General features: G+C 36.7%; 1 protein-coding gene across 1 annotated transcript in view; it reads right to left on the bottom strand.

Moving 5' to 3' along the window:
* Positions 1 to 27,502, bottom strand: part of DMXL2 (Dmx-like 2) — a 172,161-nt gene that overhangs the window by 4,866 nt on the left and 139,793 nt on the right. The window contains exons 26-44 of the mRNA XM_014537836.1: positions 26,776 to 27,260; positions 26,132 to 26,719; positions 25,520 to 25,711; positions 23,834 to 23,910; positions 22,091 to 22,218; positions 18,579 to 18,827; positions 14,609 to 14,787; positions 12,664 to 12,800; positions 12,247 to 12,332; positions 11,391 to 11,592; positions 10,509 to 10,626; positions 6,663 to 6,725; positions 5,301 to 5,387; positions 5,098 to 5,219; positions 3,914 to 4,052; positions 3,178 to 3,238; positions 2,925 to 3,052; positions 2,118 to 2,195; positions 186 to 277 (exon numbers count right to left, since the gene is read on the bottom strand). Coding sequence (XP_014393322.1) covers positions 186 to 277; positions 2,118 to 2,195; positions 2,925 to 3,052; positions 3,178 to 3,238; positions 3,914 to 4,052; positions 5,098 to 5,219; positions 5,301 to 5,387; positions 6,663 to 6,725; positions 10,509 to 10,626; positions 11,391 to 11,592; positions 12,247 to 12,332; positions 12,664 to 12,800; positions 14,609 to 14,787; positions 18,579 to 18,827; positions 22,091 to 22,218; positions 23,834 to 23,910; positions 25,520 to 25,711; positions 26,132 to 26,719; positions 26,776 to 27,260 — 3,211 coding nt within the window. The remainder of the gene's footprint in view (positions 1 to 185; positions 278 to 2,117; positions 2,196 to 2,924; positions 3,053 to 3,177; positions 3,239 to 3,913; positions 4,053 to 5,097; positions 5,220 to 5,300; positions 5,388 to 6,662; positions 6,726 to 10,508; positions 10,627 to 11,390; positions 11,593 to 12,246; positions 12,333 to 12,663; positions 12,801 to 14,608; positions 14,788 to 18,578; positions 18,828 to 22,090; positions 22,219 to 23,833; positions 23,911 to 25,519; positions 25,712 to 26,131; positions 26,720 to 26,775; positions 27,261 to 27,502) is intronic.

Genomic DNA, 27,502 nt, shown 5'->3' with positions numbered 1-27,502 from the left:
TAGCTTTAACATAATAATTATACATGCTTATTGACAGACTAAATTAGGAATAATTTTTGTTTTTCTCTTTGGTAAGGAAAACTAATCAAAGAAAGTTTTTGTATTCCTGGGGTGGAAAAAGCCTCCAAGAACCTGTCTGCCAAAAAACACCACTAATTTCTTATTTTGCTTTTCTGTCAACCTACCTGTTGTCATTGGATTGTCCAGATGTGGCAACTAGACTTGAAGAGGTAATAAATGCAAAGTCACTTGTGGCTTTACTGTGGCACTGCCAAGTCTATGGAAAACAAAGTGCAGTGGATGTTATCTAAACATCCAATAAAATTTGGTACAGTAAAAACACAGTTCTGCGAATAATATACTATATGCATGAGCTAAGAACAGTTTTTTAAAAGTCTAGAATAAAGAATAAGTGATAGTAAGAGAATTAGCAGTCATTTGCATATTATTTGGCTAATACCCAATTTTTTTAAAACTGGAAAAGGATGAAAAAAACAGGGAATTAAAGGTTATATTTTTTAGAATACATAGCAAAGGTACCAAGCACATGAACTTCATATAATTAAATGGCTTGGTTAAGTAAGGGCTCAATCAAACAATTTTAGTACTAATAATCTCAAATATACTTAATAAACTTTAAAAATATAAATCATAATAAACAACCATCCAGGGAGAAAAACTCTTACATACGCTCTTGTATTAGACCACAACAGGAAGGACTTGAGTCACCTTAACTTTGTAACCATCCACCTTCCTTACCACCTCCCTGGCTTCCTACCCACACTCCTGGTGAAGTTTAGTTCTTATAAAAACAAGATCAAAAGTGGGTGATTCAGCAAATAACCCAAAGGTGTGAAGCTGTCTCAAACAGCTCCTCCGGCTATTCAGCACCGTGGAAACCATTTACCGAGTCAGGCAGAACTTTTCTTGTTGGATTAGCTGGATGAGTAGAAGTTTGGAAGTGAGGACCCAGAAGAAGGATGTCAGGGTATTTTAAAATAAAACATATTTTTCTATTTCAAATTATTATGGGACAGATCTGACTGAAGGTAAATAATAGTCAAGATCACTTCCATTTCTGTAAAGACTTTATGATACAGTCTGTAGTGAACCAATTTAAGAGAAATGTTATGTATATGAAATATGTGTATAGTCTAGAAAAAGAAATTTAAAAGTATTTTGGAATCTATCCAAACCCTGGAGGTTTAAGACACTACGGTTCAAGACACTATAAAATCAAAACATATGAAGTGAAAGTTCTGCATAGAATAGCACGATTTTCCACCTCTCTTCCTGCCTCACCCACCCAGTGAAAATATGCTTGTCTGTATCACCACGTGTTGTAGTATGATTTGGATTCATGAATAAAGCAGCCTATTGGGATTGGTTATTTTATAATCTACTAAACAAAATTCTGGAGAAAACTGGAATACAGTTGGCCCTCCATATCTTCAGGTCAAAAATATATATTTTTTAAAAGTTACACTGTTGCTGGTGTATATCTGTAGTTAGGTAGGCCAGAGATGGCTACATCAGTACTGAACATGTACAGACTTTTTTTCTTGTGATTATTCCCTAAACAATATAGTATAATAGAACTATTTACATAAAACTTATATTGTATTAGGTATTATAAGTAATTTAAAATATACAGGAGGATGTCTGTAGGTTATATGCAAAGACTAAAGCCATTTTACATAAGGAATTCCAGCACCCACAGAGGTCCTGGAACCAATCCCCCACAGATACCAAGGGATGACTGTACCTGCAACCTGTCTGATTCTTAACACAGGTATCACTACAAAATTCTATCAATAAAAATAGAATTTTCAAAATGGATAAAAGTGTAATGAAAATGTATCCTATGTAGGACTATGCTAATGAAAATCTTGTGAAAATTTCCAAATCTAATGGTTGCCCTTCAGCTGTGAAAAGCAGGGGTTTTTTTTTTTCAGGTCATTTCAATCTTAAACCAGGGCAATGATGGGTTCTGGGCTGTGGTTGCTGGACAGACTGTCTCCTTCTAACCAGATCCGCCAATGAGATTCACTGTCTGAAACAGACTCTTCATAAGCAAGTGGCCTCTACACGCTCTGGGAATGCTGAGTGATACTCACCATATAAGGTTTAGGATTCGCTGCAGTTTGGTTTACTTGCCAGATACTCAGAAAACCTTCGCCATCTGCAACACCACACTGTGAAAAAGGCATAAGTATTAAACACAGCTTCTTAGCATCCATCTCGCAGGTAAGAGCATTTATGGAAACCAGAGGCCTTTAGCCTGCTCTTAACTAATATTCTGTCTACACATATGTTTCTGTTGCTGTAGGTCCCAAGAAGGTCCAAATACTATAAATACCCTGCCACCTTTTAAAAAAAAATCCTCACTTGAGGATATGTTTATTGATTTGAGAGAGAGAGAAATCTATTGGTTGCTTCCTGAGGATCAAACCCACAACCTTAGGCATGTGCCCTGACCAGGAATCGAACCTGCCACCTTCTGGTGTGGGGACACGCTCCAAACAACTGAGCCACCCAGCCATGGCCTGCTGCCTTTTAAATGCTTTCCCACACCTATGTTACTGTTCTCCTCCAATATTCTGTAGTACAATTCAGTAAGAAACTGGAAGGTTTCTCTCAGGTGCTTGAATGTGCTTATAGGCACCACCAACACACTCAACAGAGTTCTTTACCCTCTCAGAATACTTAGTATCTTTAAGAGGATAATTAATTAATCCACACAAAATTTTGTGAATTTATGCTGTTATTGGGAGATGAGGGGGTAAAGAGACACCAACAAACCACCTGCTTGGCTTAAACACAGGGTCACTGAATTTGCTTTTAGATGTAGTTTTACTAACCATTTCCTCATGAACAGCCACAATTATTTTCAGATGAGTTTAGCAGTAATCCCAAGAACTAACCTTGTTGCCTTGAGAATTAAAATATAGTCTGGTTACTCTTGCATTGCCGGCTTGGCGGAAACAGACAAGTTGCTGAGGTCGTGTCCATTCAAACATGCGTACACTGCCATCTTGAGCACCTGTAAGATCTGAAACACGAGAGGAAAGGCAAAAGAGAAGAAATAAAGAAGCCGAAGAAAGAGTTCCAATATTTTCCATTCTATAAAACAATTTCAAAATGATACAATCTTTGGATCATAAATAAAATACTTACAGTATTGATGGACAGGGTGTGAGGTCATTCTCTTAACATTATGTAGATTCCTTTTCATAAGCTTTAAAAGAAGATAATAAAAATGAATTTATTTTGTGCATAACAGAAGAGGTGAGGAGGGATATGATTCATGCCACCTCTAATTCTGATAACATTTATTCTTTTACAACTGGCTGATTACTGAAATAAATCCTGTTGTGGATTTTCTGAACCACTTAATGTACGACACTTGTCTGAACAGCCTGTGGAAGCAAGTCACTTGCTGGCAGAGCCCCGGCCCGTGTGCACGGTAAGGACACCAGGCACTTCATCTAGTGATAAAGGGAATTATCCTCCAAGTGCCCCTCCCTGAAGACAAGGAGTATCTCCAGGGTCTTCACAGAACATGAGAAGGGGACCCCCTCAACTACAGTGACTAGCAATGCTACTGATGCGCTTTCACACACTTAGAGTAGACATGAATTCCTCGTTGACTCTACTTTTTCACTCTGTGCCTCTCAGTTTGCTCATCTATAAAATGACAATGGGGGATAATAACAGCACCTCCCACCGAGGGTTGTTGTGAGAAAAAGCATGCATCTGACACGGAAACTCACAGTATGTTAGACTTTATTATTATATGATCTACTAATTGGCCACTGCCCCAACCTTCTGGATCATTCCTAGGTCAAAGTGATTTCAACTTATTTTGAGAGAGTCCATATCCAGAAAGGACACCTAATATTAAGTGACATACCACGCTAGCTCCAGTGCTAGTCTGTCCACTGCCCAGCCAGGGCAGAGATGAAAGTGGATGCGCCGGACTTGCTGAGTAGGCTGATGTACTGGGTTGATGAAGAGTGGTAGTGGAACCACGATAATCAATATCATCTGAACTGTGAAAAACATTTATGTGTTATTGTGAAAATTCCTTTCTCTCTTAACACATTCCAATTATAGAACTTATGTACACACAGGACAGTCTTTATGTAAAAATAAAGAAAGAAATATCCATGAGGAAAACTTAAGTATATGTCCTAATCATAACCAATTTTCTTTCTGGTTAACTTTTTCCATTAGCCAAATATAAATTTAGTCAAATGTTGTTCAGTGATAAATTTATTATTACACAAGTTGGAACAAATGTTTGTTTTGGAATATTTAATAGAGATTTTCTTTTTAGAAAAAGAGTATATGTTCTCTTCAAGTAGAGTAATCCCATGTATCAAATTCATACATTTTAAAGAAATTTGAATTTAAAGATTTCTTAGAGTAAGATATTAATTATCACATAAAAATGTTAAAGTAATTTTTATGATGGTTATATCTACCCTGAAGTGTGATATTGAAATCTAGTTATATTATACACTGACAAAGTAGAAAACAGAACAGGAGAAAGGTTATCATGGCACCATTCCCAAGCACATAAAATTTTCGAGAGTCCGGAAAAAAGCAAGAGGGAGGGCAAATGTGGAGGGGAAACCCAAAAAAAGGAAAGTGTTACAAAATGTTTGGTACAGTGTCCACATTTTTATCTGTAATAAAGGTATGCCTATAAGGAGATAAGAAGAAACACTGGAAATTACTCAGTAAACATGCTTCATCAGTCTAATGAATACATTTGTGTATACGGCCTTTTGCTTTAATTATCCAGATCAGCTGAATTTACTGAATATTGTGTAATTCCTGGCATTTCTTTGGGGTTAAATGTCAAAGTGGCAACTGTCAACATTAGACTTTGGTGTTGGAGATTATTCTGACTCAATGAGTAAGTAGTTCAGGGTCTAATGGAACAAGTATGAGTAATTTGCTTATGTTTGTCTCCTACCCAAATGAAGGTAGATAAAAATATACTTTTCAAGATAATTCAAATCATGTGCAAAAACATTTAACCTTTTGAAGAAAACTGCATTTAAAATTGACTACGTAACACAATCCAACCTTTTGGATTCTCTGTCATATTCTTCTCCAATCCACATGTATGACTGACAGGCCAGTAGGGAAGTAACATCGAGTTCTTGTACATCATGTGTTGAAGCCAAAACAATTTCATTATAGTTTGCCTGTAAAGCAAAGGCAGAGTCAATAATTCAGTCAATTTCACTAAAAAGAACAACAGTCTTTATAATGACTAAAGCTTTTACCTTGTTAATAGAAAATGCCATAATCATGTCTGATTCCTTATGAATTATTTTTGCCTTTCCACCTGGATAACCCAGATCAGCTTCAACCTGCAAAACATTTGTCGGCAATTATAGTTGTTGCAGCACAGCTCTGTGTAGAGATCTGCACTCCCCACAACATTAAAGAAAAGGGTAAGGAGAAAATGCAGCAGCAGCAGCAAGTAAAAAGGGAGTAGTAATTTTACTGTATTGAAAATTAGCTTTGAAATTAGCTTAAATTTGCTGGTGCCCTGTAATCATCCAATTATAAATATTTCCATTCTGATTATAGGATAATGATTAACTGTCATAAAAGATAGCTAGCATAGTCTTCACTAGTATTTATGGCAGTAATATGTCTCTCTTACCTCTTCCAAAACAGTCAAAGATACTGTAATAAGAATGTGTATACATAAGAGGCTTGAGTAAAGGAAAAAAGACATAGAAAGACAAAGGAGTCGCATAAGAAATAAAATGTTAAGGTGATGAGACAGGACTAAGGAGAAGTTGGAAAGAAAATAGAAAGGAATGAAGGAAATTGATGACAGGAAGGTCCAGTGGCTTAGGGTCAAAGGTGACAGGAAGGAAAGACTGTAATAAGAATGTGTATACATAAGAGGCTTGAGTAAAGGAAAAAAGACATAGAAAGACAAAGGAGTCGCATAAGAAATAAAATGTTAAGGTGATGAGACAGGACTAAGGAGAAGTTGGAAAGAAAATAGAAAGGAATGAAGGAAATTGATGACAGGAAGGTGCAGTGGCTTAGGGTCAAAGGTGACAGGAAGGAAAGAGGCAGAATCAAGAAGAAAGATAGAGCCCAGCTGGTGTGGCCCAGTGGTTGAGGGTTGACCCAAGAACCAGGAGGTCACGGTTCGTTTCCCACTCAGGACACATGCCTGGGTTGTGGGCTCGAACCCCAGCAGGGACGTGCAGGAGGCAGCCAATCAATGGTTCTCTCTCATCATTGATATTTCTATTTCTCTCTCCCTCTCCCTCCCTCTCTCTGAAGATAGATAATCATGTTTAAGAACAGACTGGAAAAACTCTCTCCCTCTCCCTTCCTCTCTCTGAAGTCAATAACTTATAAAAAGAAGAGAGATAATCATGTTTAAGAACAGACTGGAAAATGTGACCTAAGTAGAGATGGAACAGAAAGCAGGAAAGAGAAGAACCAGTGGCAGGGAGAGCCAGACCTAGTGCAGCTTTTCCTGCCGTGTGTCACTGAGGTGTATGGGTGCAATGAGTACTCTGACTAACTGGGCAGGTCATGGTTAGTATTAAAGATCAGGCATTAGTTCCTTGCACTTGAAAGAATTAGCTAAATACAAGAGCTTGGAATACTACCTTGCTGTGGCAATCTTCTGCTACGGAGTTTTGTTTGACATGCTCCACATGTTCTTCTACAAACTAAATAACACCACACCGTCACAAACACAAAGCCATGCATGAAACAAAATTATAAAGAGAATGAAAAATTTCAAACTGCAATGGTCACTCCATCACTTAAAGATGGTAAAATGAATATGCAAGGTTTCCTTTTAAAAGAAAAAGTCATGAAAGAAATTAAACCGAGTAAAATGTGATGTTATCACATAAACACAACACAAAGCAAACCAGGCAAAATTAAAGTTAATGTAACTGTTACATATATGAAAACTTTCAAAATAAAAACTAGTTATTTGTATATCAGTTATATAACTTAAAGTTCGAACTTAAACTGTAATCTACAGTTAGAAGTAATACTTCTGCTCTGTTGTGGAAACCTCTGAAGGTTTGATCAGAGCAATACACTCCTGAAGTGGCTGTTTTACTTAAAGCCAAAAGGACCAAATTTGCTGCCCCTGCTGTCAGCAGCTGCTCAGGTGCTCTGGGGATGCTGCACCTGACAGTGGAGGAGGAAACGTGTGCCGGGGCCAAACTGCAGAGCAACCTATTTGCCTGTATCACGTAGCTGAGTCTGTCACATTGATCAATTTCACCAACACCTGTTTTGTGGAATATTCTTAATATAGCCAATGAGTAAAACTTCCACGTGAATTCATCTAAAATTTAGGCATTTCTCAGAAGAATTTTATTATTAAGTCTTTTTTTTAATTAGCCAGCATGTTAGCACTTTTAGGATTAGTTTCATCTAAAATTTAGGCATTTCTCAGAAGAATTTTATGAAGTCTTTTTTAAATTAGCCAGAATGTTAGCACTTTTAGGATTAGCTTGCCAATTTTACTAATCCACTAAATTTACCAAATTTATTGATTACCAAAATCCTATTTAATGATTTAAAAAGATAAAACTCTCTTAGTAGATGGGTAGTTTGTTTTTTAATCCTTGATTTTTCCCCCCCTCTTAATGATATATCAGAGTTTATTCCACTCAAGACATAAAGAGCCGTTCCATTTTTAATGGCCACACAGAATTCCAAGGTACGGACGAATCGCCTGCCCCCACCAGGTGCTGTTCTAAGGTGTGAGGCCCTAGTCCAGGCCTCCCTCCTGCTCGGAGTGATAAAGTCGAAGCCGCCTCCACATGTCATTACTGCACACAGTGGTGCAGGTCACCTGTGTCCTGGCCACACCATCCCCGTGTGGGTTAGCCTGGAGAACACACTCGTAAAGGCAGAGCTGCTGCCTCACGTGGGCCTTGGCCTGCTGATACGTGCTTTCTGGGTTCACTCCATCTTGAAGCCCTCCAGCAGACAGATCACAATGAGGGCGTGTCCCGTATTTATTTCTTCTACCCTCACCCCACCCACCCACCATCCCTCCACTCCCCCCACTTAGCACACATTTATACACCCAGATGTCCGACTTCTCCATCCATCATTGATCCAGCTACATGCCTGTCCATCCACCCACCCGTGCACACATCTTTGTGCCCACTTGCCCATCCATGGCTGCTTCCAACTCTCCCAGCAAGTGCTCTCCCGCACCAGTCCTGTGCCGGTCCTGTGCTAGGGTCACGGGGCATGCAGAGATTAAAATGAATTAAGTTTACAATGTTCAAGAAAATCTTGGTCTAAGTCTGTATTCACTCCAGGTCACCTTCCAGGTGACTATTTGTTGAGCTCCTCCTATCAGTCAGGTGTTTCAGGCACTGGGCACAGATAGACACTGTTACTCTACCCCCTCCCACTTTACAGACGAAGAAACTGAGGCTCAGAGGTTATAGTGCAGTGGTTCTCAACCTTCTTAATGCTGCGACCCTTTAATACAGTTCCTCATGTTGTGGTGACCCCCAACCATAACATTATTTTTGTTGCTACTTCATAACTGTAATTTTGCTACTGTTATGAATCGTAATGTAAATATCTGATATGCAGGATGTATTTTCATTGTTACAAATTGAACATAATTAAAGCATAGTGATTAATCACAAAAACAATATGTAATTATATATGTGTTTTCCAATGGTCTTAGGCGACCCCTGTGAAAGGGTCGTTTGACACCCAAAGGGGTCGCGACCCACAGGTTGAGAACCACTGCCGTAGAGCCAACCAATGCTTACATAGCATTTTAAGAAATGTGCTATTTATCTCTGTCCTACCTCCCTGCCCATGGAGATCCTAGGCTGGTACAAAAATAGCAGATAACACACATTTGGCTGCTGATCCCAAGAGCACAGAGACTGAGGGGGTATAAAGGATGGGGAGGCTTAAGGAAGAGGGAAAGAACAGAACCTGAACGGCAAGGGCAAGACAAGAATCTCAGGGTCCAAACAACCTCAACCCCCGGATTCCCACAGTAATCTGAGACTCTGACAATCCAACCCAGTCAAACTGCTACAAACCTTATGACTAATTAAAGCATATTTTCAATAAGTCATTATGTTTAGTAATTTGAAGAACTAAATACAAAGAAAATGGATCCTTCAATGAACTAGTTTTCTGTGAATAAGAGACCTTTAATTAAACAAGTATCTATTTTTTTAAATCTATTTCTTAGATTTCTGTATCTTATTTTATGGCATTTGGATTCAGCATCACTATAGAACATGGTGTAAACAGTGGGTTAAATGAAAGAGGAAATGAATTTGGCTCTGATTCCCCTAACAAATCCTACATCAATAATTTTAATACCATCAGGGTTTATTGTTTATTATCAAAAAAGACTTAAAAGAATCTCTATAGTTCAATCCCCCAATTCCTACGTAAGTACATAAATTTTAAATCCAGACAGAAAATAAAAGACGTCACAAGGGCTGCCCACCATTACCATCTAGGTAAGTGGGAGACAAGCTCGCTAGGTTCTGCTGCCCTAGGTAAGGGGAAAACTGAGAAGCAATTTTCTAATTTACGTTGGAAAACAATCGTGTGGACTGTCCCTCTCAGTTTTCACTTTCCTAAGTGAAATATAATTCATCTTCTTTTCTTATAAATTCTGTTTGCCAAATCTTTAATCACATCTGACACTCTATCCTGAGAACACAATCCAAACTGCCCATTACCTCATTAAATGGCCAAATAAACTGAAATGCTCGTATAAAAGATATTATGGACCCTCACTGTATAAGGAAGAGATCATTTTAAGTTTCACAGTGCCAGTCTCCCAAATTCCCAATATTATGGACCCTCACTGTATAAGGAAGAGATCATTTCACAGTGCCAGTCTCCCAAATTCCCGAGTCTCCTTAAATCCTGAGTGGTATCACATTACTAATTTACATTTAGCTTAACCATGCAATGTCCAAGGTTTAAAAGCCATCTTCCTTCATTTTGAATTTGTTATTTCTGTAGTTTATTCTCTGAATTTGTTGCTTCTAAAATTTATCTTGTTTATTTTTAAATGCTAATAAAATGCTTTTAAAGGGCTATGTTGTATTTTCAATTAAATGATATTCAGAGAATAATAATACAGAGCACACTCATTTATATATTAAATTCCCTAAACCATCCATCAAAATGTTTATCAAATAGAAAAGCCCTATGGCAAATACTATAAAAGAAGTACCAAATTTCACTTGAGTATACATGATTTATCAAGGGACCTATGTTGTTTCATTGCTATGAAATGAAAATTTTAAGTTTTTAACCTTAAAATAATTTATTGTAGTTTGGTAAACTATTACCCATGATGTATGAAAGATAGTAAGTTCCAACCAAAAAAAAATCTCAAAATAAATCAAGCACTGACTCTGTTAGATATATTAAAGAAAACTAAACAAAAATTACAACAGAAAAAAATTTTTTCAAAATACCTCACTCTGCTTTCTTTTCTTAGTGAAAATATATCTAATAAATGTCTCCTGAAGGACTTCTTGTTTAACAAGGAAATGCCAAAGTCGTTTGACTGGAAGTGCAGAGGAATCCCGGGATCTAGTAAAACAATCAACATATCACTCTTTCAGTCTACAGAAAATGTGTTTCACATTTACAGGTACTTTTTTAAAAACTTCCATTATCCATAGCAAAGAAGTTACAACATTAAACTTAACAAAATTTTGTAATTTCACTTTTAATTTTTAGTTTTTCTAAAAATCTAGCAATTAATTATCTAATTACAGGTTTTCTGAATGAACAGATTGAGCTGAGAGTCAAATGAATCTCCTAGTCTTTTAAAATTATACATTAGGTTGGTTCTGTTGGTTAAAAGCATATCACTAATGAAGATAGTCATAAATTTCATTTCTAACCTCCTAACAAGCTAAAAAGCCCTGCTCTTTAAGCTTATGAGCAATGCTCTTGCTTCAAGAGAAAAAGCATGCCATTTAGGATAGGGACCCAGAAGAACATTTCACTGATCACAGCATCTATGAAGAACAATGTGTTTACTATTAAATTACTGACAAAAGGTCAGTACAGTAGCATCGTGTTTGCATATGTAGATTACCTCAAAGAATTTCTGTAAGAGTTCTTAAAATAACAAAAATAATAATAAAGGTTTTCCCCTGAATATAAAAGTAATGCCTACTGAATTATAGGTAATCCTGGGAAAAATAATCTTCTAACAAGATTTCTTATGTTTCCTTAGTGTATATTGCTAGAAATAGAATTGCAGGTTCAAAGTTATGAATGTTTTGAGGTTATTGGCATATATTGCCAAGCTGTCTTCCAGGAAGACATTTAAAAAGCACTCTTACTTGAACGGAGTATTTTCAGGATCTAGCATTGCTTTATTTCGAAGAATAGCTGGTCCAGCTCCTGCTGATAGGTCAGTTGGATATGTGTTGATGTAGTTAGGGGGTGGACCTTCAAATTGATCCATTTTCTCTTGCAAGATGTGTTCCCAATTCTCCAAGTTTTTAATCACAGCAATACCTAATGGTGATGTTACAGGCAACTCTACAAAGTGATAAAATATGTCATTTCATTTGATAAAAAATGTTGATCATCATCCACATATTTATCAAACCTGAATTTACAGGCAAAACTTCTAAATATACTAGTACAAATAACTTTAAAAATGTTAATCTAATACCATTTAGTTTTTTTTAAAGATTTTTTTCTTTTTTTGAGAGAGAGGAAGGGAGAGGGAGAGAGAGAGAAACTTCAATGTGAGAGCGAAACATCAATTGGTTGCCTCCTGCACACCTCTTACCAGGGATCAAGTCCACAACCTGGGTGTGTGCCCTGACCCAAAATCGAACCAGTGCACAGGATGACTGATGCTCAACCAACTGAGCCACACTGGCCAGGGTATCATTTGGATTCTTAATGCTTTCAACAAAGCAAAAGCCAGCTCTCTAAAATGAACCGAGGAAATGTCTAGTTTCTCCAGTCTAGTTTTTTGGTTTATATTGCAACCTTCTAGGAAGATAGCAATTCTTGCTATGTATTTAAAACCATAGACTAGAGCGTAAAATAAACAAGACCTCTTAAAGCCCCAATGTAGTATTTTTTTTTAGCACCAAATGCCCTTTCATATGGATTTCTAAAGATGGTAATTTATTATATTTATCAACATTAATAACATTAATTTTCAAATTCCAGACTTACCAGAGAATTCCAATCCAGCAAATGGAAAAAAATTCTTGACATTGTGAAGTATTAGCTTAACCATTGCCAAATGCAGAAGAACCCAGCTGTTCAAGGGGGACAAAAGGAAATTATCCTCAACTGTATTATCCTTATGTTACACTTGCAATATCTGGAAATTACCACAGGCACATCAATCTAGTAGCACATCAATAAATTACGTACTTTCCCCTCACTAAAAATGTTTGTGCTTGTGCTCTGTATATGAGCTACTATTTAAAAGTGGATGTGAAAGAAATATTGTACTGTCTGGAAATTTACTTCAAAGGTACAGAATTCTTTACCTAAAAACAAAAATCCGTTCTTGTATAAGTTCATGATAATGTTACTTAAAATTAGTATTATAAGGATTTTTCTATAAAAGAAAAGGCAATTTACCTATAGGAATTTGGGTCTTGGTGCTCCTGTATTCGTGAACCTGAAAAAAATTCATCATCATCTTCTTCTTCTTCTTCACTATGAATACTTTCATCAGAATCATATATAACACCACTATCAGACAAAGGGAGAAATGGCTGAAATAAAAGGTAAAGTTATTTTAAAACATATAATTGGGTTATCTTTGTCCTAACTTAACATTGGGAGGAGGCATGATGGGGGATGTATTCCCTCTTGTGCACTTACTGTAAGGTGACCACAGTGTTAACACATATAAAGAGGAAAATATTAATAGAGGGTGATGAGCTCGTAAAAGCAAAAGTGCCAAAGAGCAAGTGATGTACCCAACATGATACTAATGGGACTACAATGGATCTAGTCCCCATAAGGATTCTGATCCCCCGAGACATTTCCTCTGCTTGGAGAACCAAAGATGTGTCAGGGGCCACACCATGGCCTGCTAATGTAACAGGTGAAATGCGCAGTCTCTCTGTGTCCATCCTGTTTGAGCCTGCTGTCTCCAGAGCCTTTGGGCTAATAGCTCCTACTTTAGACAAGCTAATCATTAGAGAAATTCTGCTTGAGGTTTGAGATTTTACAAAAATAGCCCCTCCCATTTTCCCTTCCCTTGACATAAAAGAAACTTGAACTCCATACTTTCTTAAGAAGGATTTGAGGATTGGCACCTTCTTTTTTTTTTTTTCCTACTGAATAAGGATTTTTTATTTTTAAAATAATCATAATCTTATCTTACATAAATCATAACTCTTATTCAAATATTATCACTGTTCAATTTCCTAAAATACTTTTTAAAATCAACTTTATTATAGCTTATCTAGAATAAAAATTATCTATTTTACACATACAATTAATTGAGTTTTTAACAAATACATACACTTATGTAACCACTTCCCAAGTCAAAATATAGAATATTTTCTTCATCCTCAAAGATTCCTATTGCTCTTTCTCAATTTTCCAACTCAACCTCAGCTTCAGGAAACCACCAATCTCCTTTCTGTCATGATAAATTATTGTTTTCTTATTATTTTATTTGTTTTTATCTGTAATATTTTCTACCTTTTATTTTAGTTTTTCTTTAATATTTCTAGCTTCTTATGGTAAGTCTTTTGATACCTGATTTTAATCTTTTTTTCCTAATATAAGAATTCAAAACTATAAATTTCCCTGTAACCACTGCTTTATTTGCATTCCATAAACTTGGTTACATTGCTTTTCATTTTTATTTTGTATAAAATATTTTCTCATTTGAATTGGCATCTTCTTGATCAATAAACCTTTCCTTACTCTAAACTCTGACATTTTGAGTATCCTCTTTGGACTGGTAACAATAAAACCCCTAAATATCTCCTGCTCTAGTTCTATGCTGACCAGGGAAACGATGATAATCAGATGAAGGGAACCTACAAGTATTCCAGGCACATGATGATGCTGACTACATGTTAATAAACTGACTTCTGGTTTATACCTAAGTCCCATACAGTCTGTCTCATCCATATCAGGTATCTAATCATTCTCATGTATCTGATGCTCACTGAATGAATACCCAGTTTCTGGATGTGAGAGATTAAATGTCTAAGCCAGTGATGGCGAACCTATGACACGCGTGTCAGAGGTGACACGCAAACTCATTTTTTTGGTTGATTTTTCTTTGTTAAATGGCATTTAAATATATAAAATAAATATCAAAAATATAAATCATTCTTTTACTATGGTTACAAATATCAAAAAATTTCTATATGTGACACGGCACCAGAGTTAAGTTAGGGTTTTTCAAAATGCTGACACGCCGAGCTCAAAAGGTTCGCCATCACTGGTCTAAGCTATGGTGGTTCAGCCCAGAAGCTGCCCCTCAGTCCTATGTGATGCATTGGCAAGAGTTCATAAAACAGACACACTCAAAACCTGCATTCCTCATGTCCCTTACCTTCGCAACAAAATAATCCCACATACTAAGTTCAGGAGGAACAAATTTTTCTTTGTAAGATGGTCTTTCTACAGGCACTGGTGGTGGAGTAGCATCTTTCACAGGCCTTCCAGGGACCAGCATTCGCATGTTAAATCTCCTCCGGTGTTTATCTATGTCTTCAGAAGGAAGAGAAGGTGCTGAATAAAAAAGAGGGGGGAAAAGCATTTATTTTCCATTATTAATCCAGTAAATTAACCTTACTTTTCATACCACTTTTGCCATGTTTTAGTTCAGACTAAATTACCTACTTGCATCTAAAGAGTTTAGTGCTTCTAAAGTCTTCTAGTTACTCCATCAGTGTTCCAGCCATCATGGCAGAGATGAGAACAGAGCATAAAGAATATCTTGCCATGGAACAGTCTTTTTGCAGTACAGAATAAGGACTAAAATAATTCTAGGTACAATGTACTAAATAAATGGTATATTCAATAGTCATAAGGAAAGTGCTTGAGTGGTCATTTCTGGCTATGCTGACCAAGAAAGAGTCACTGAATTGTAGGATGTAAAGCATGCCTTAAAAGGGCAGAGGCTCAGTGGGAAAAGAGGAAGGGACGAAAGAAACAAATGACAGGTTTGAGTAAACTACTTTTGCCAGACAAGCATTAGGGAGGGCAACAGTCTAGAGCAGCGGTTCTCAACATGTGGGTCGCAACCCCTTTGGCGGTCGAACGACCCTTTCACAGGTGTCGCCTAAGACCATCCTGCATATCAGATATTGACATTACGATTCATAACAGTAGCAACATTACAGTTATGAAGTAGCAACGAAAATAATTTTATGGTTGGGTCACAACATGAGGAACTGTATTTAAAGGGCCAGAAGGTTGAGAACCACTGGTCTAGAGTCAGGCCAGGACTACCTTGTGGATAAGAGCCTGGAAGCTTATCCTATGGGCATTCTCACAAAAAACGTCTCGAGCTAGTCATACGATGAGATGTGGTTTCTTTGATCAATTAGAAAGGAATATGTACCAAGATGACATAAGAAGGGCCTGAATTAATACTGCAGGTGGTAAACACTGAGAACAAGTATTAGATACAAGGAATACATAAATGAAATATCAAAAGGATTCAGGAAGTCATTGGATATAGGAGAACCAGAAAGTAGAAATCAACCCACTCCACTCCGAAATCTCCCCATCAAAGAAAATGACAATTCTATGTCAACTCCTCCTTCTCCCACACCGCACACAATTCATCAACTATCAGCAGTAACTCCACATTATATCCAGAATATGACCTATGCTAACCCCCCTTTAACTTTTTTTCTAAATGAGGTGGAATTTACATAAAAGTAACCAAATATGTACAATTCAGTGGCATTTAGTACTTTCACATTGTTATGCAACCACCACCTCTATCTCATTCCAAAGTATTCTCATCACCCCAAATGAAAACCCCAAACCCATTAAGCAATCACTCTCCATTCCTCCCTCTCTAGCCCATGGCAACCACTAACCTGCTTCTGTCTCTATGGATTACCTATTCTGGATATTTCATATAAAAGGAATCATATAATGTGTGACGTCTGTGTCTGGCTTCCACTTAGCATGTTTTTGAGGTTCATGCTGGTTATAGCATATATTCATATTCGCACTTCATTCCTTTCTATGCTGAGTAACAATCCATGATATGTGTATACCATAGTTTACCCATCTTTTTTTTTTTGAACCCACTCACTAGATGACTGACATTTGGGTTAATTCCAGTTTGGAGCTATTATGAATAAAGCTGCATAAAGATTTATTTATAAGACTTTGTGTGAATTATGGTTTCATTTCTTCTATGTAAATAATTAACGGGGGAATTGTTGGGACACAGGGTGAGTCACATGATAAATTTATAAAAACTCTCAGACTGTTTTCTAAAGTGGTTGCATATTTACATTCCCACAAATAACATATTGAAGTTCCAGTTGCTAAACATCCTTGCCAACACTTGTATTGCCAGTCTTTTTTCCAGTTTTACTGAGAAATAATTGACATGCATCACTGTGTAAGTTTAAGGTGTACAGCATGATAGTCTGTCTGATTTACATATATTGTGAAATGATAAAATCCATTCATTCTTGATGGTAACTCATTATTACCTGTTTTTTGGTCTTTTTTTTTTTTTAATCCTCACCCAAGGATATTTTTTCCATTGATTTTTAAAGTGAGGGAGGAAGTGAGAGAAGGAAGGAGGAAGGGTGGGAGTGGGGGACTGTCAATTGGTTGCCTCCTGCACATGCCTTGACTGGGGCCAGAGATCAAACCTGCAACCCAGGTATGTGCCCTTGACTGGGAATAGAGTGCAAGGGCCAACGCTCTCACCACTTAGCAACACCAGTCAGGCCCACTATTATCTTTTAAGTGGCCTAAAAATAGCCTCCCACCCAGTCTCCCTACTTTTATTCTTGTCGCATAGTCTATTCACACAGCACCTAGAATGGATCTTTTGAAAACCTAAATAGATTATGTCACTCCTATGCTAAAAACCTCTAGTAGTTTCCTATCTTTCTTTAGAAAAACAACTAAAGTCCATACAATGATCCATGAAACCCTAAATGACCTTGCCCCCAGCTACTGACCTTACTTCATCTCTAAACACTCCTCCACCCTCACCCCATGACAACCATTCTGGCTTTCTTTGTAGTTCCTAGAAAAGGCCAAATTTAGTCCTATCTCATGAACTTTGCCCTCACTGCTCCATCTGCCTAGAATGCTCAGCATGGTGTGATCACTGACTTCCCTAAATACGAATACATACTTAGAGGAACTACTCCATAAGACAGCTCAAATGCTACCTAATCAGAAATGTGCCTTCTGACTACCCTAACTAAATTGTCCTCATCACCGCCCCATCATCACTCTCCACTTACTCTGCTTTATTTTTATCAGAGTTCTTATCAGACCTGAGATATTATTTATTTGTTAATTTTACCTCCACTAGATGTAAGCTTCATGAAGGTAAAGAATTTGTTTTGTTCACTCCATACCTCCAGAATCTTGAACACTGCCTGGCAGATAGTAGGTGTTAAGTGAATGTAAATATGAATGCATAGTCAGAGGTTTAAAGTGTAGATAACTTGGTGTGAATGAATTACCATAAAAAATAACAGAAAATTCAGGAAGAGAAATTATTTTGGGGGAAAACTTTAAGTTTAAGGTGGACTACAACTAGGTAGAAAGATAAAGATTAAGAGTCACCTACATATAATGGGAGTAGAAGCAATAGGAGTGGGTGTGATCTCCTCTCTTACCTTGACTTACACAGCAACCTATTCTCTTAAATCTACCTTGGGCTCAAAGGACACAGGTTAGAACCTGTGCCATTTAAATTGCCACTGATTGCTCAACTGTAATATGACCATTTCTACAGATGAATCAAGATGATTTCTATGTTTCAGCACCAAGATGGAAACCTTCCCTATGGCATTAGTCTACATCTCACCATATCCTATCATTTTAAAAAGTGAGATGAAAAATATATTCAAGTCCATGAGGGAAAACACACAGAGAGAGAATAAAAAAACCAGGTGAATGAGTGAAACTCATAACCCAAGTATCTGTCCTTGACCAGGAATCAAACCCAAGACCCTTCGGTGGGAGGGCTGATGCTCTAACCACTTAAGCACACTGGCCAGGGTGAAAAATTTTTTAAAAAAATTTTAAATATCCTTTCTCTAATTAAAAACTATCTTTTTTCCATGGCTTCATTCCTTAACATTGTCTCTTAACTTACCTTTACCTTTCCTCTACTTCTTTTTTTGTCCTGGTATACAAAATTGTTCATTGTATATTTCTTATTCTAACATGAGTTTAGTTATTTACTAGCATAATAACAGTGATTACACTTCAACAATCACTAATTTTCAAAATAGAAATTCTTAAAGTGTTAAAAGTCTTTAACAATGGTAATTATTTACATTTACATACATTAATCTTACCTGAAATACTTTCTGATTGTCTTTGAGGCTTCACAATAAGTCTTACACCCCCTCCAAAAACAGCAGCCCACATTCGATTATTTAACGGGTGGGCTGCAAGTCGAAACAATTCATTGGAGGAATTTGTGGCAAGAGCATGTATCAATAAACTTAAGTAAACAGCAACAACAGCTTCACATAACAGAATGTTCAGTTTTGGCTGGTCTTCATCTTGTGCTGAACTCAAGAGATTAATAAGTGAGCTCACACCTGTAAGGATATATAATACCATAAAAAGTATATCAGCATAAAGCTCAAGAAGGAAAAAATTCTAAATTTGCAATTTAACTATAATTATGTAACTATATTATATGAAATACATATTTCCATAATTTGAGTGACAAAATAATGATAGGAATGGCTTATAACCTATAAAACAAAATAAGATTCCAATATTATATACTGGTATAAGAAATGAGTAAATAAATAACTTAAAAGGGTAGAAGGGAAAGCTCTTCCTTACCAAACAATTTCAGTATAATTTCAAGTAGAAGGAATGACAGAATTATAAAATCACCATCTTGTAACCCCACAGCAATATCTGATTCAGCCAAAAATCATCACAAAAGGCTAGAATTCGTGGGTAAAAGTATATTTTACAGTCTCAAACTGTCTCTTCAAAAGATCATTATTCACTGCAAAGGGGAAAAAAAGTAACTTAACAAAGGAGAAATCTGGAAGAAGCCACCTCACCAAGAGATCAAGGGCAGTAATCCCAGTAATGGGACCTACTGGCATTGTGTACTCCTTGATATTTTACACTGAGAAAGGCACAATATCTCTTTTGTGGTATCCCTGCCAAAATTACATAATGTGAATCTAATATTAAGAAAATATCAAAAAAAAATTGAGGAGCATTCTTAAAAGATAATTGACTAGTTCTCTTCAAAAGTGCCAAAGAAAAAACGAGGAACTACTCCATATTAAAGGAAGCTCATGAGAAATTACAACTAAAATGTTACATGGACATTTAGTGGGACAAAAAGTGAAATGTGAAAAAAATCTATAGGTTACAGTATTGCATCAATGTTAAGATGCTGAATTATAACTGTGCAAACGTTATAGGCAGTTAGACAGACATGAGCAGAGCAAGGATGATGAGCCAGGTACAGAAACTCACCAGGGCAGAAAGCCCTGGGTGTCTAGCAAGGGGCACAACTGGGAAAACAAGAACCTCACCCCCAGGGTGACCTCTCCTCCCCTAGTATATCACTGGTCATGAGGTTTGGACCCCTCATCTTTCATATTACTGGTCATGTGGTTTGAAGCCCTTACCTTTTCCTCCCTAAAGATAACATCTAGTCGTATTTCAGCTCCAGGCCTAGAAAATCACACAAGTAAAGCCATGGCTGCCTCAGAACCAGCTACATTAACTAATGACCCCTGCCCTGGCACCAGTGGAGACCATGACCCTGAAAGAGCACACCTGGAAAAGCTGATGATTATTCTATTACGACCCTCCCGTGAGATCTCCCCTAAGATTTCCACCAGCAAGAGAGATAAATGCCCTTGGGATAAAGGACCCAGTGCACACTCTCCCCACAGGGAGCACTCTCCCGTTCCCCTTCTTCCTTCTAAGTCCCCATGAGACTTGCAACTAGGCGAGCAATGGGCAGTGGCAGCTCGTCCCAGGCTAACCCCCTGAACCTGTCTCCAAATCCCCCTTTTCCTGACTTCCCCAGTGAGCCAAAGAAGCCCAGCCTAGGCTCTCCCGTTGCTTCTTCTATGCCCTTCCTTGTTTCACTGTCCTAAATGTGTTTTTGCTTCAGCCAATAAATTCCTGCTTGCTTTGCTGCACTTTGTCTCTTGATTGAAATCTTTCCTTCAAGAAAACAAGAACTGAGGTCTTGTCGTTTCACCGGTAACACTAGGTTTATGCAAGACAATGTCTGTTTTTAGGAAAGACTGATAAATGTAGATTTAAAAGGGCATTATATTTGCAACTTACAAATATTTCAGAAAAAAACACATATCCTATATAATAAAAGCCTAGGTGGTGTCACGCCCTCATGCGATGTTATCACAAGATGGCCACCACAAGATGGCCAGCAGGGGAGGGCAGTTGTGGGCGATCAGGCTGGCAGGGGAGGGCAGTTGTGGGCAAACTGGCCAGCAGGGGAGGCAAGTTGGGGGCAACCAGGCCTGCAGGGGAGGGCAGTTGTGGGCGATCAGGCTGGCAGGGGAGGGCAGTTGTGGGCAAACAGGCCAGCAGGGCAGGGCGGTTGAGGGCGAACAGGCCAGGAGAGGAGGGCAGTTGTGGGCAATCAGGCTGGCAGGGGAGGGCAGTTGTGGGTGAACAGGCCAGCAGGGGAGGGCAATTGTGGGCGATCTGGCCAGCAGGAGAGGGCAGTTGGGGGTGAACAGGCCAGCAGGGGAGGGCAGTTGGGGGCAATCAGGCTGGCAGGGGAGCAGTTAGGCGTCAATCAGGCCGGCAGGGGAGCGGTTAGGGGGCGATCAGGCTGGTAGGCAGAAGCGGTAAGGGACAATCAGGCAGGCAGGCAGGCAGGCAAGTGGTTAGGAGCCAGCAGTCCCGGATTGTGAGAGGGATGTCCAACATCCCCCAAGGGGTCCCAGATTGGAGAGGGTGCAGGCCAGGCTTAGGGACCCTCCCACCCACACTGTGCATGAATTTCGTGCTCTAGTATATAATGTATACACACACACAAAGTGAGTGACTGAGAAAAAGAGAAGGAATGAATGATAAAGCAGTATAATACAATGTTAACATTTAGGGAATTCTATATGAAGGTTAGAAATCCTTTATACTATTTTTGCAATTTTTTATAAAATCTGAAATTATTTCAATATAAAGCTAAAATGACAACAGTGTTTCTATAAACTTATGTAAAAATGAATTTTAAATACACACTTTGAGTTTGTCACCTCTTCCTCCTGCCACTCTTCACAATGATCATTAACATGTAAACTCAGAGTTATAAAGCAAATAGAGTAAAAATTAAATGACAATGGTAAACCAGAAAAGGCTATTAAGAAAGTGGGGAAGGTTTGAAATGTAGAGAATGAGAGCTAACTGGAGAAAAAGGACTGGCGGATAGCAGTATGGCATATGTGCTATAAAATGATCACTCCTGTCCTAAAATATAAATGTATATTTGAGAACAATTATATTCTCTCTAATATATCTGTGAGAACACCTCTGTGATTGTTGCCCTCTACACCTCTAATTCAGAATTTCCAAGGATATGGAAGATAATGTGCACACCCTTACAAAAGATGTTAAACTTGCTTTTTTATGCTGGTCAACAGTGCTGCTTTTGAAGCCTCAACTTCTGGAGTCTTCAGACAACATTACAGTACTAAGTACTTACTCCATGGCAAAAAAACATCATCAAAAACGAAAAACCACCAAATCCACAAAAAAGCACAACATCCAGGAAACCAGTTGGTAGCTTTTTGAAAAGAATTGCCAAATAGATTTTTTTTAAAAAGAAAGAAAACACTGAAATTCTCACCAGGCCACTGAGCAGGGGAAGAATTTGGTGTTGCATGCTCTTCAATGCTTTCTGTCCTTAGTCTTCGACGATCACTTAACAGAAGTCCTTGATATGCCATTCCTGTAAACTGATTTCCTTCCGTTTGACTGCCAAAGTAAACATAAGGGTCCAGTTATTTATCATCATAATAGAGGTAATAAGCAATTTCACTTTATACATATATATTTTAGATAATTATAATTAAAAAATTCTTAAACTCCATTCACTGTTCTAGTAAGAATTTATTTTAGAAAGCTCTTGAAATTAGTTAACAATGTTTATTGATTTTTTTTTAACAAAATACCAAATTTTACTACGTTGGGCAGATGACATTTAATCTTTTCCAGATGTCCCTTAATACTTTAATATATTTTCTCTACTATTCATTTTTATTTTTTATAAAAGTTTGAGGTAAGGAGACTGCTGTTGGTAGTAGGATATATTAGAAAGTTTCAGGGTACTATTGTGGTGCATTTCTTAGCTCTGCAAAGTTGTGATAGCTTAACCCTGAATTAAAATATGAATTAAAATCTGGAGAATCTTATTTTAGAAATACCTAATTCTAAAGCCAAAATATGCCTAAATATTTATTTCCCTCATCTTTGTAGAGTTGAAGAAAATAGAAAAGCAAAAGTAAAGCTGACACCCTTGAGAGTTAATCATAGCTTAAGGACTAGAAAATGCACATTAAAAAAAATTTATATGAATTTTCATTTGGTGGCATTTTAACCAGAGATTCATAACAAGCAAATTGTCTTTGAGCATTAAAATGACCACAGTCAACTAAATAAATGTTTTTTTTTCTTATTTACATTTTTAAGTCATAAAAAATCAATAAAATATTTTTTTAAAAAAATGACCACAGTCAACTAAATAAATGTGTTTTTTTCTTATTTACATTTTTAAGTCGGTGGAATACTTAGGCCTCCTAAGGCTAAAATCAAACAGGCCATTTTGAGAGGGTAATTCCTAATGCAAATCAAATCTTTCCACAAAAGGCTGCTGAATTTACAAGAAAAAAAAATTTAGACATATGTTTAACATGAATTTAATGTAATTCTATGTAGAGTATAAGCTTTCATTTATTAATATAATTCATTTATATTTGGGTCACCTTTCCAAGTGATTCAATTTCTTACTACCTATACAGCCCTAGTCATTAAAATGCAAAGTACACACTGATGAAGGCAACTTAACATTTTAAAAAATTCAAACCATTATAGAATTTCTAATGGATGTCACTTCCAAAGACTTTCATATTATATGTAAATTAGCAAATAAAATTGATTTTAACAATTCAATGTTAGGAATGTACCTTTTCATATTTCAAAAGTACTTCCTCTTTCTGGTTAAAACCAACTACATAAACAGAAGTTAATCCAATGTTAAAGAAATATTTCCTAAAGAAAAGAAAAAAAATGAGGAAACTAATTTTATAAATTATTTTGGATAGTGAACACTTCTCTTCTTGAAACAAAAAGATAGTGATGATGATAATTTCTATTTACTATTTGTCATTTTCTATATGTCTCTGTTGTTACTAAATGATAGCTAAACAAATATTTGGGGTTTTTTTCATTCTCTCTCATTTATGGGAGTAAACATGGCAGTCATATTTGAGGATTTTTCAGTCCCTAGAAAATAGAACCTTAATATAATTCTGGAACAGTTTAATATTTTTGCTGTATTAATACTATTTTCAGCAATTTTTTTTTTTTTTACCTGTAGCTATGACTGTCACATAATGCTTGGTAAATTGATGCAGAAAGTGATGCTGCTAATGAATGAAGTGTATGCACCTAAAACCAAAACAGCCACAATTACATTTTGTACTAACATTTCTACACAATAGTAATATCTTAAAAAATCAGAAAATACCCAAGAAACTAGCAATATCATAAGACTAGATCCTCCTATATGAGACTACTAACTGTACTTTAAAACTTCTATAATAAGACTCACCCAACTTTATATGCATGCCCACAACAAAGCTAATTCAGCTTGCTAACAATTAGCTTAAAATGTAAAAACAGCAGAACCAAAGTAAGTATAGGCTTTTCAGAACTTTTATTTAAGCTTGCCTTATGAAATTCCCCTTGATGAAAATAAAGACCTGTTCCTATCAATAAGAATGAATTAAATGTTTAGAAAATATATCAATCACTCTGTGAAAGGGCTGATTTTCCAGAAGCAACTAATGTACTAAGTACTTATGAGTAGTGAATAGTCTTAGAATTTTTAATTTAGAAAGTTTAAAAATTATCAACATAATATAAAAACCACATTCTAAAATGCCATGTTGAAATAACATCTTCAGACTCATAAAATCTTAAAATTTTGAAGGGACTTCAGAAACAGTTTCATAATCTTAGAAAGCCTCATCTAAATTTCTAGGAATTGGAAATGTTTAATTAGAATTTATATGCATTCATGCATTTCTATATGTCCACATTAACCTAAGAAATAATTTAAGTAATCTCTGCTAGAATAGTGACATGGATTCATTTATGCTATGGATTAGAAGTCTCTAATAGGTTGATGTGACCAGTAAAATCTTGGGTCCTTCAGAAGAATGTACAACCAGAGATCAAACACACCTTCAAACAAAAGAAATTAAAAATAAAAATGTTGGGGACCTGAAGTGGCACTGGCCACTGGAACTGGAGAAATCACAGCACAGATACACGTGGACTCGCACAGTGGAAGTCTGACAGCTCTCCAGAGCCTCCCAAGTTCCCTAGGGTTTCTTAAAATCTATATATATTTTTTAAGTTTTTAAAAACAAGGGATGGGTCTAATTTTGGGTAATAACTCTGCCAAAACTCTGATTATCCCTAAATACTGCAGAGCAAACAAAATCATCAGGGAAATAGTTACAGGAATACTTTCTCTTGGACTATTTCTGATCTCGGTTCTCTCAAAATACCTCTTTGAACTTGCATTTTCACAATATGTTGGTATGAAGGCAAATAAGTCCTACATTTCTAACTTACTGGTTCATTTAAGGGGAATGGAGGATCTAAAGGAATGTTAAGTGGCAAGAATACTATCTAGGGAATTAATTTTATTACCAAAAGAGTACTTGCCTGTCTTAAAGGAAGTCGCCTTCTCCAGAAGTAAGAAGACTTAATTTTAAATTACATTCACTGGACAAATAGTCTTTTTTTTTTTCAGTCTTTATTGTTGAAAATATTACGTATGTCTCCCTTTTTCCCCCATTGACCCCTCTGGCCCCGCCCCCTACCACAGGCCTTCGCCACCCTATTGTCTCTTGAACTGATCAGGAGTAAATAGATAGCACATAAGAGCAGTTTAAAATATTTCCTCTAAGTTCAAATTGTAAGACAAGTATAACATATTTACTTTCTCAGTGTGTACAATATCAAATGATCATAAAATTTACATTACCTTCATATCTCCAATACTGGGATGAGGTGGAGTTTTCATCTGAGCAATAGTATAAAGTATATCATGGATGTGATTATTTAAGTACAATACAGGATTAGCTATGACTGTTTTTGTTGATGCAATACTTGCTGAAAGCAGAGGTAGGGTGGTAGGTAATGGTAGTGGAGACTGGAGCTGCTTCACTGTAGTTTCCTGTGGGTAATAGATTATTTTTTCAAAGTAGTTAGAGGAGAAAAAAGCAATTTATAGCTACCTGATAAAAATACTGGTGATTGATATTAGAATATAAGAAGTATAAGCATGTACCTATTGCCCCATCTACAAAAATTTATTGAGCACACATTATATACCAGGTACTATGTTAGATACAGAAGATAGAGATGAGTATGACATAGATGTGGTCTTCTTTTAAGCCTACTCCTAATTCCCAAAACTTTAGTCTAAAAAGAACCATGTAGATAATAAATATCTGCCTCCTATAGAGGAAGTGAACATATTCCTCTAGATTAGCTAGTAGATTAATAACTAGAAAAAGGAGCTTTATAGCTATAACTGGAAGAACTACTGAAATTGTTAAAATGACCAAGATTGAAAACAAAATGAAGTTCATACCTGCTGTGATTCTTGTAGCAAAAATTTGAGTTCCATCCTTACTGAGGCCAGACCACCACCTTGGGCCCCATGGAGGCTACAGTAACTAAGAAACACTCTCAGGAGATCTTGGTTTTTCTGCAACCACAATTTTCGTCTCTCAGCATGCTCTCGTTTGGCCTGCAATCTTCGTCTTTCTATTTGGTGACGCTCATAGGGATCAATATCTGGTTTGTCTACCATTTCTTCCTGATCCAGGAGATCACTTTCTACTTTAGAATATATTCTACTGGCATATTCTTTAATAACTGTTTCATGATTACATATCTCATGCAAGGCAGCAATTTCCTTTTCAAGCCAGTTATAGAGTTGAAATCTGAGTTTTCCTCCATCTACTTCATAACCTGTAGCCAGCGTTCTCAGTTCAGTCATAAGAATCTTTAAACAAGCTCTGAATTTTAGTTGTTCAGCAATCACATCAACTTCAGTATCGCCTTCGGTATCCTCTTCCTGAGGAGTCAGTAACATATTAGGGTCTGACGCTTTCTGATCTTCTTGTCTCTCTTTTCCCCTGACATCTGTACTTTTCATTACTAAACCAACTGCATCTTTTTCTTCTTCTTCTAAGGCACTGTCGTTTTCATTACTAAACCAACTGCATCTTTTTCTTCTTCTAAGGCACTGTCATGATCTTCACCCCAATCTAGAGTAAGAGGTTCCTCACCAATTTTTACTACTGGTTGACTCCAATCAAATTGTGATGAAGTCACATTTGACCAATCAATGCCAGAACTGCTTTTGCCATCACTCAGAGTTTTTGATTCTGAAGGTATATCAACCATTTTCTTAGAAATAAAATCAGGTTGATCTTTTTTTGTAGGTAAAGCAGGTATTTTGGTAACTTTGGGAATTTTGGAGAGTACCTCCAAGGCTAAAACAGGACAACCAACTTTAAAATGAGCATTTGCAGTGGTAAAAAATAATTTTCTTTCTATGAGGTTAATTTTATCAACAAAGTTTTTCTCAGTTTTGAGACCTACAGTTGCCAAAGTTCCTTCAGGGGAGGCAAGGCTTCTTCGAATTAGCAAAGGATGAGTTCGAAGGTAGTTGTAGAAACTAAACACCACTGGATTACAAGATTTGATGATAACTATAGAAATCAAGCAGATACAATCACAAGGTACTACATTAATTTGTATTTATGTTAAAAATAATAAAATATATCAGCATTTCCTCAAAATAAATATTAACCCAGGATAAGTTAAACTATGGTACATCCACATAATCAATAAAACTTCACAGCTGAAACTAAAAGAATTTCCCTATGTGTTGCTATGGAGTTATGTCCAGGATATCGACACTAATAAAAGAGAAACATGGTAATTGGCGTAC

The sequence above is a fragment of the Myotis brandtii genome, unplaced genomic scaffold, assembly GCF_000412655.1.
Source record: "Myotis brandtii unplaced genomic scaffold, ASM41265v1 scaffold182, whole genome shotgun sequence".
Taxonomy (NCBI): domain Eukaryota; kingdom Metazoa; phylum Chordata; class Mammalia; order Chiroptera; family Vespertilionidae; genus Myotis; species Myotis brandtii.
This window is presented reverse-complemented; position numbering and strand designations above follow the sequence as displayed.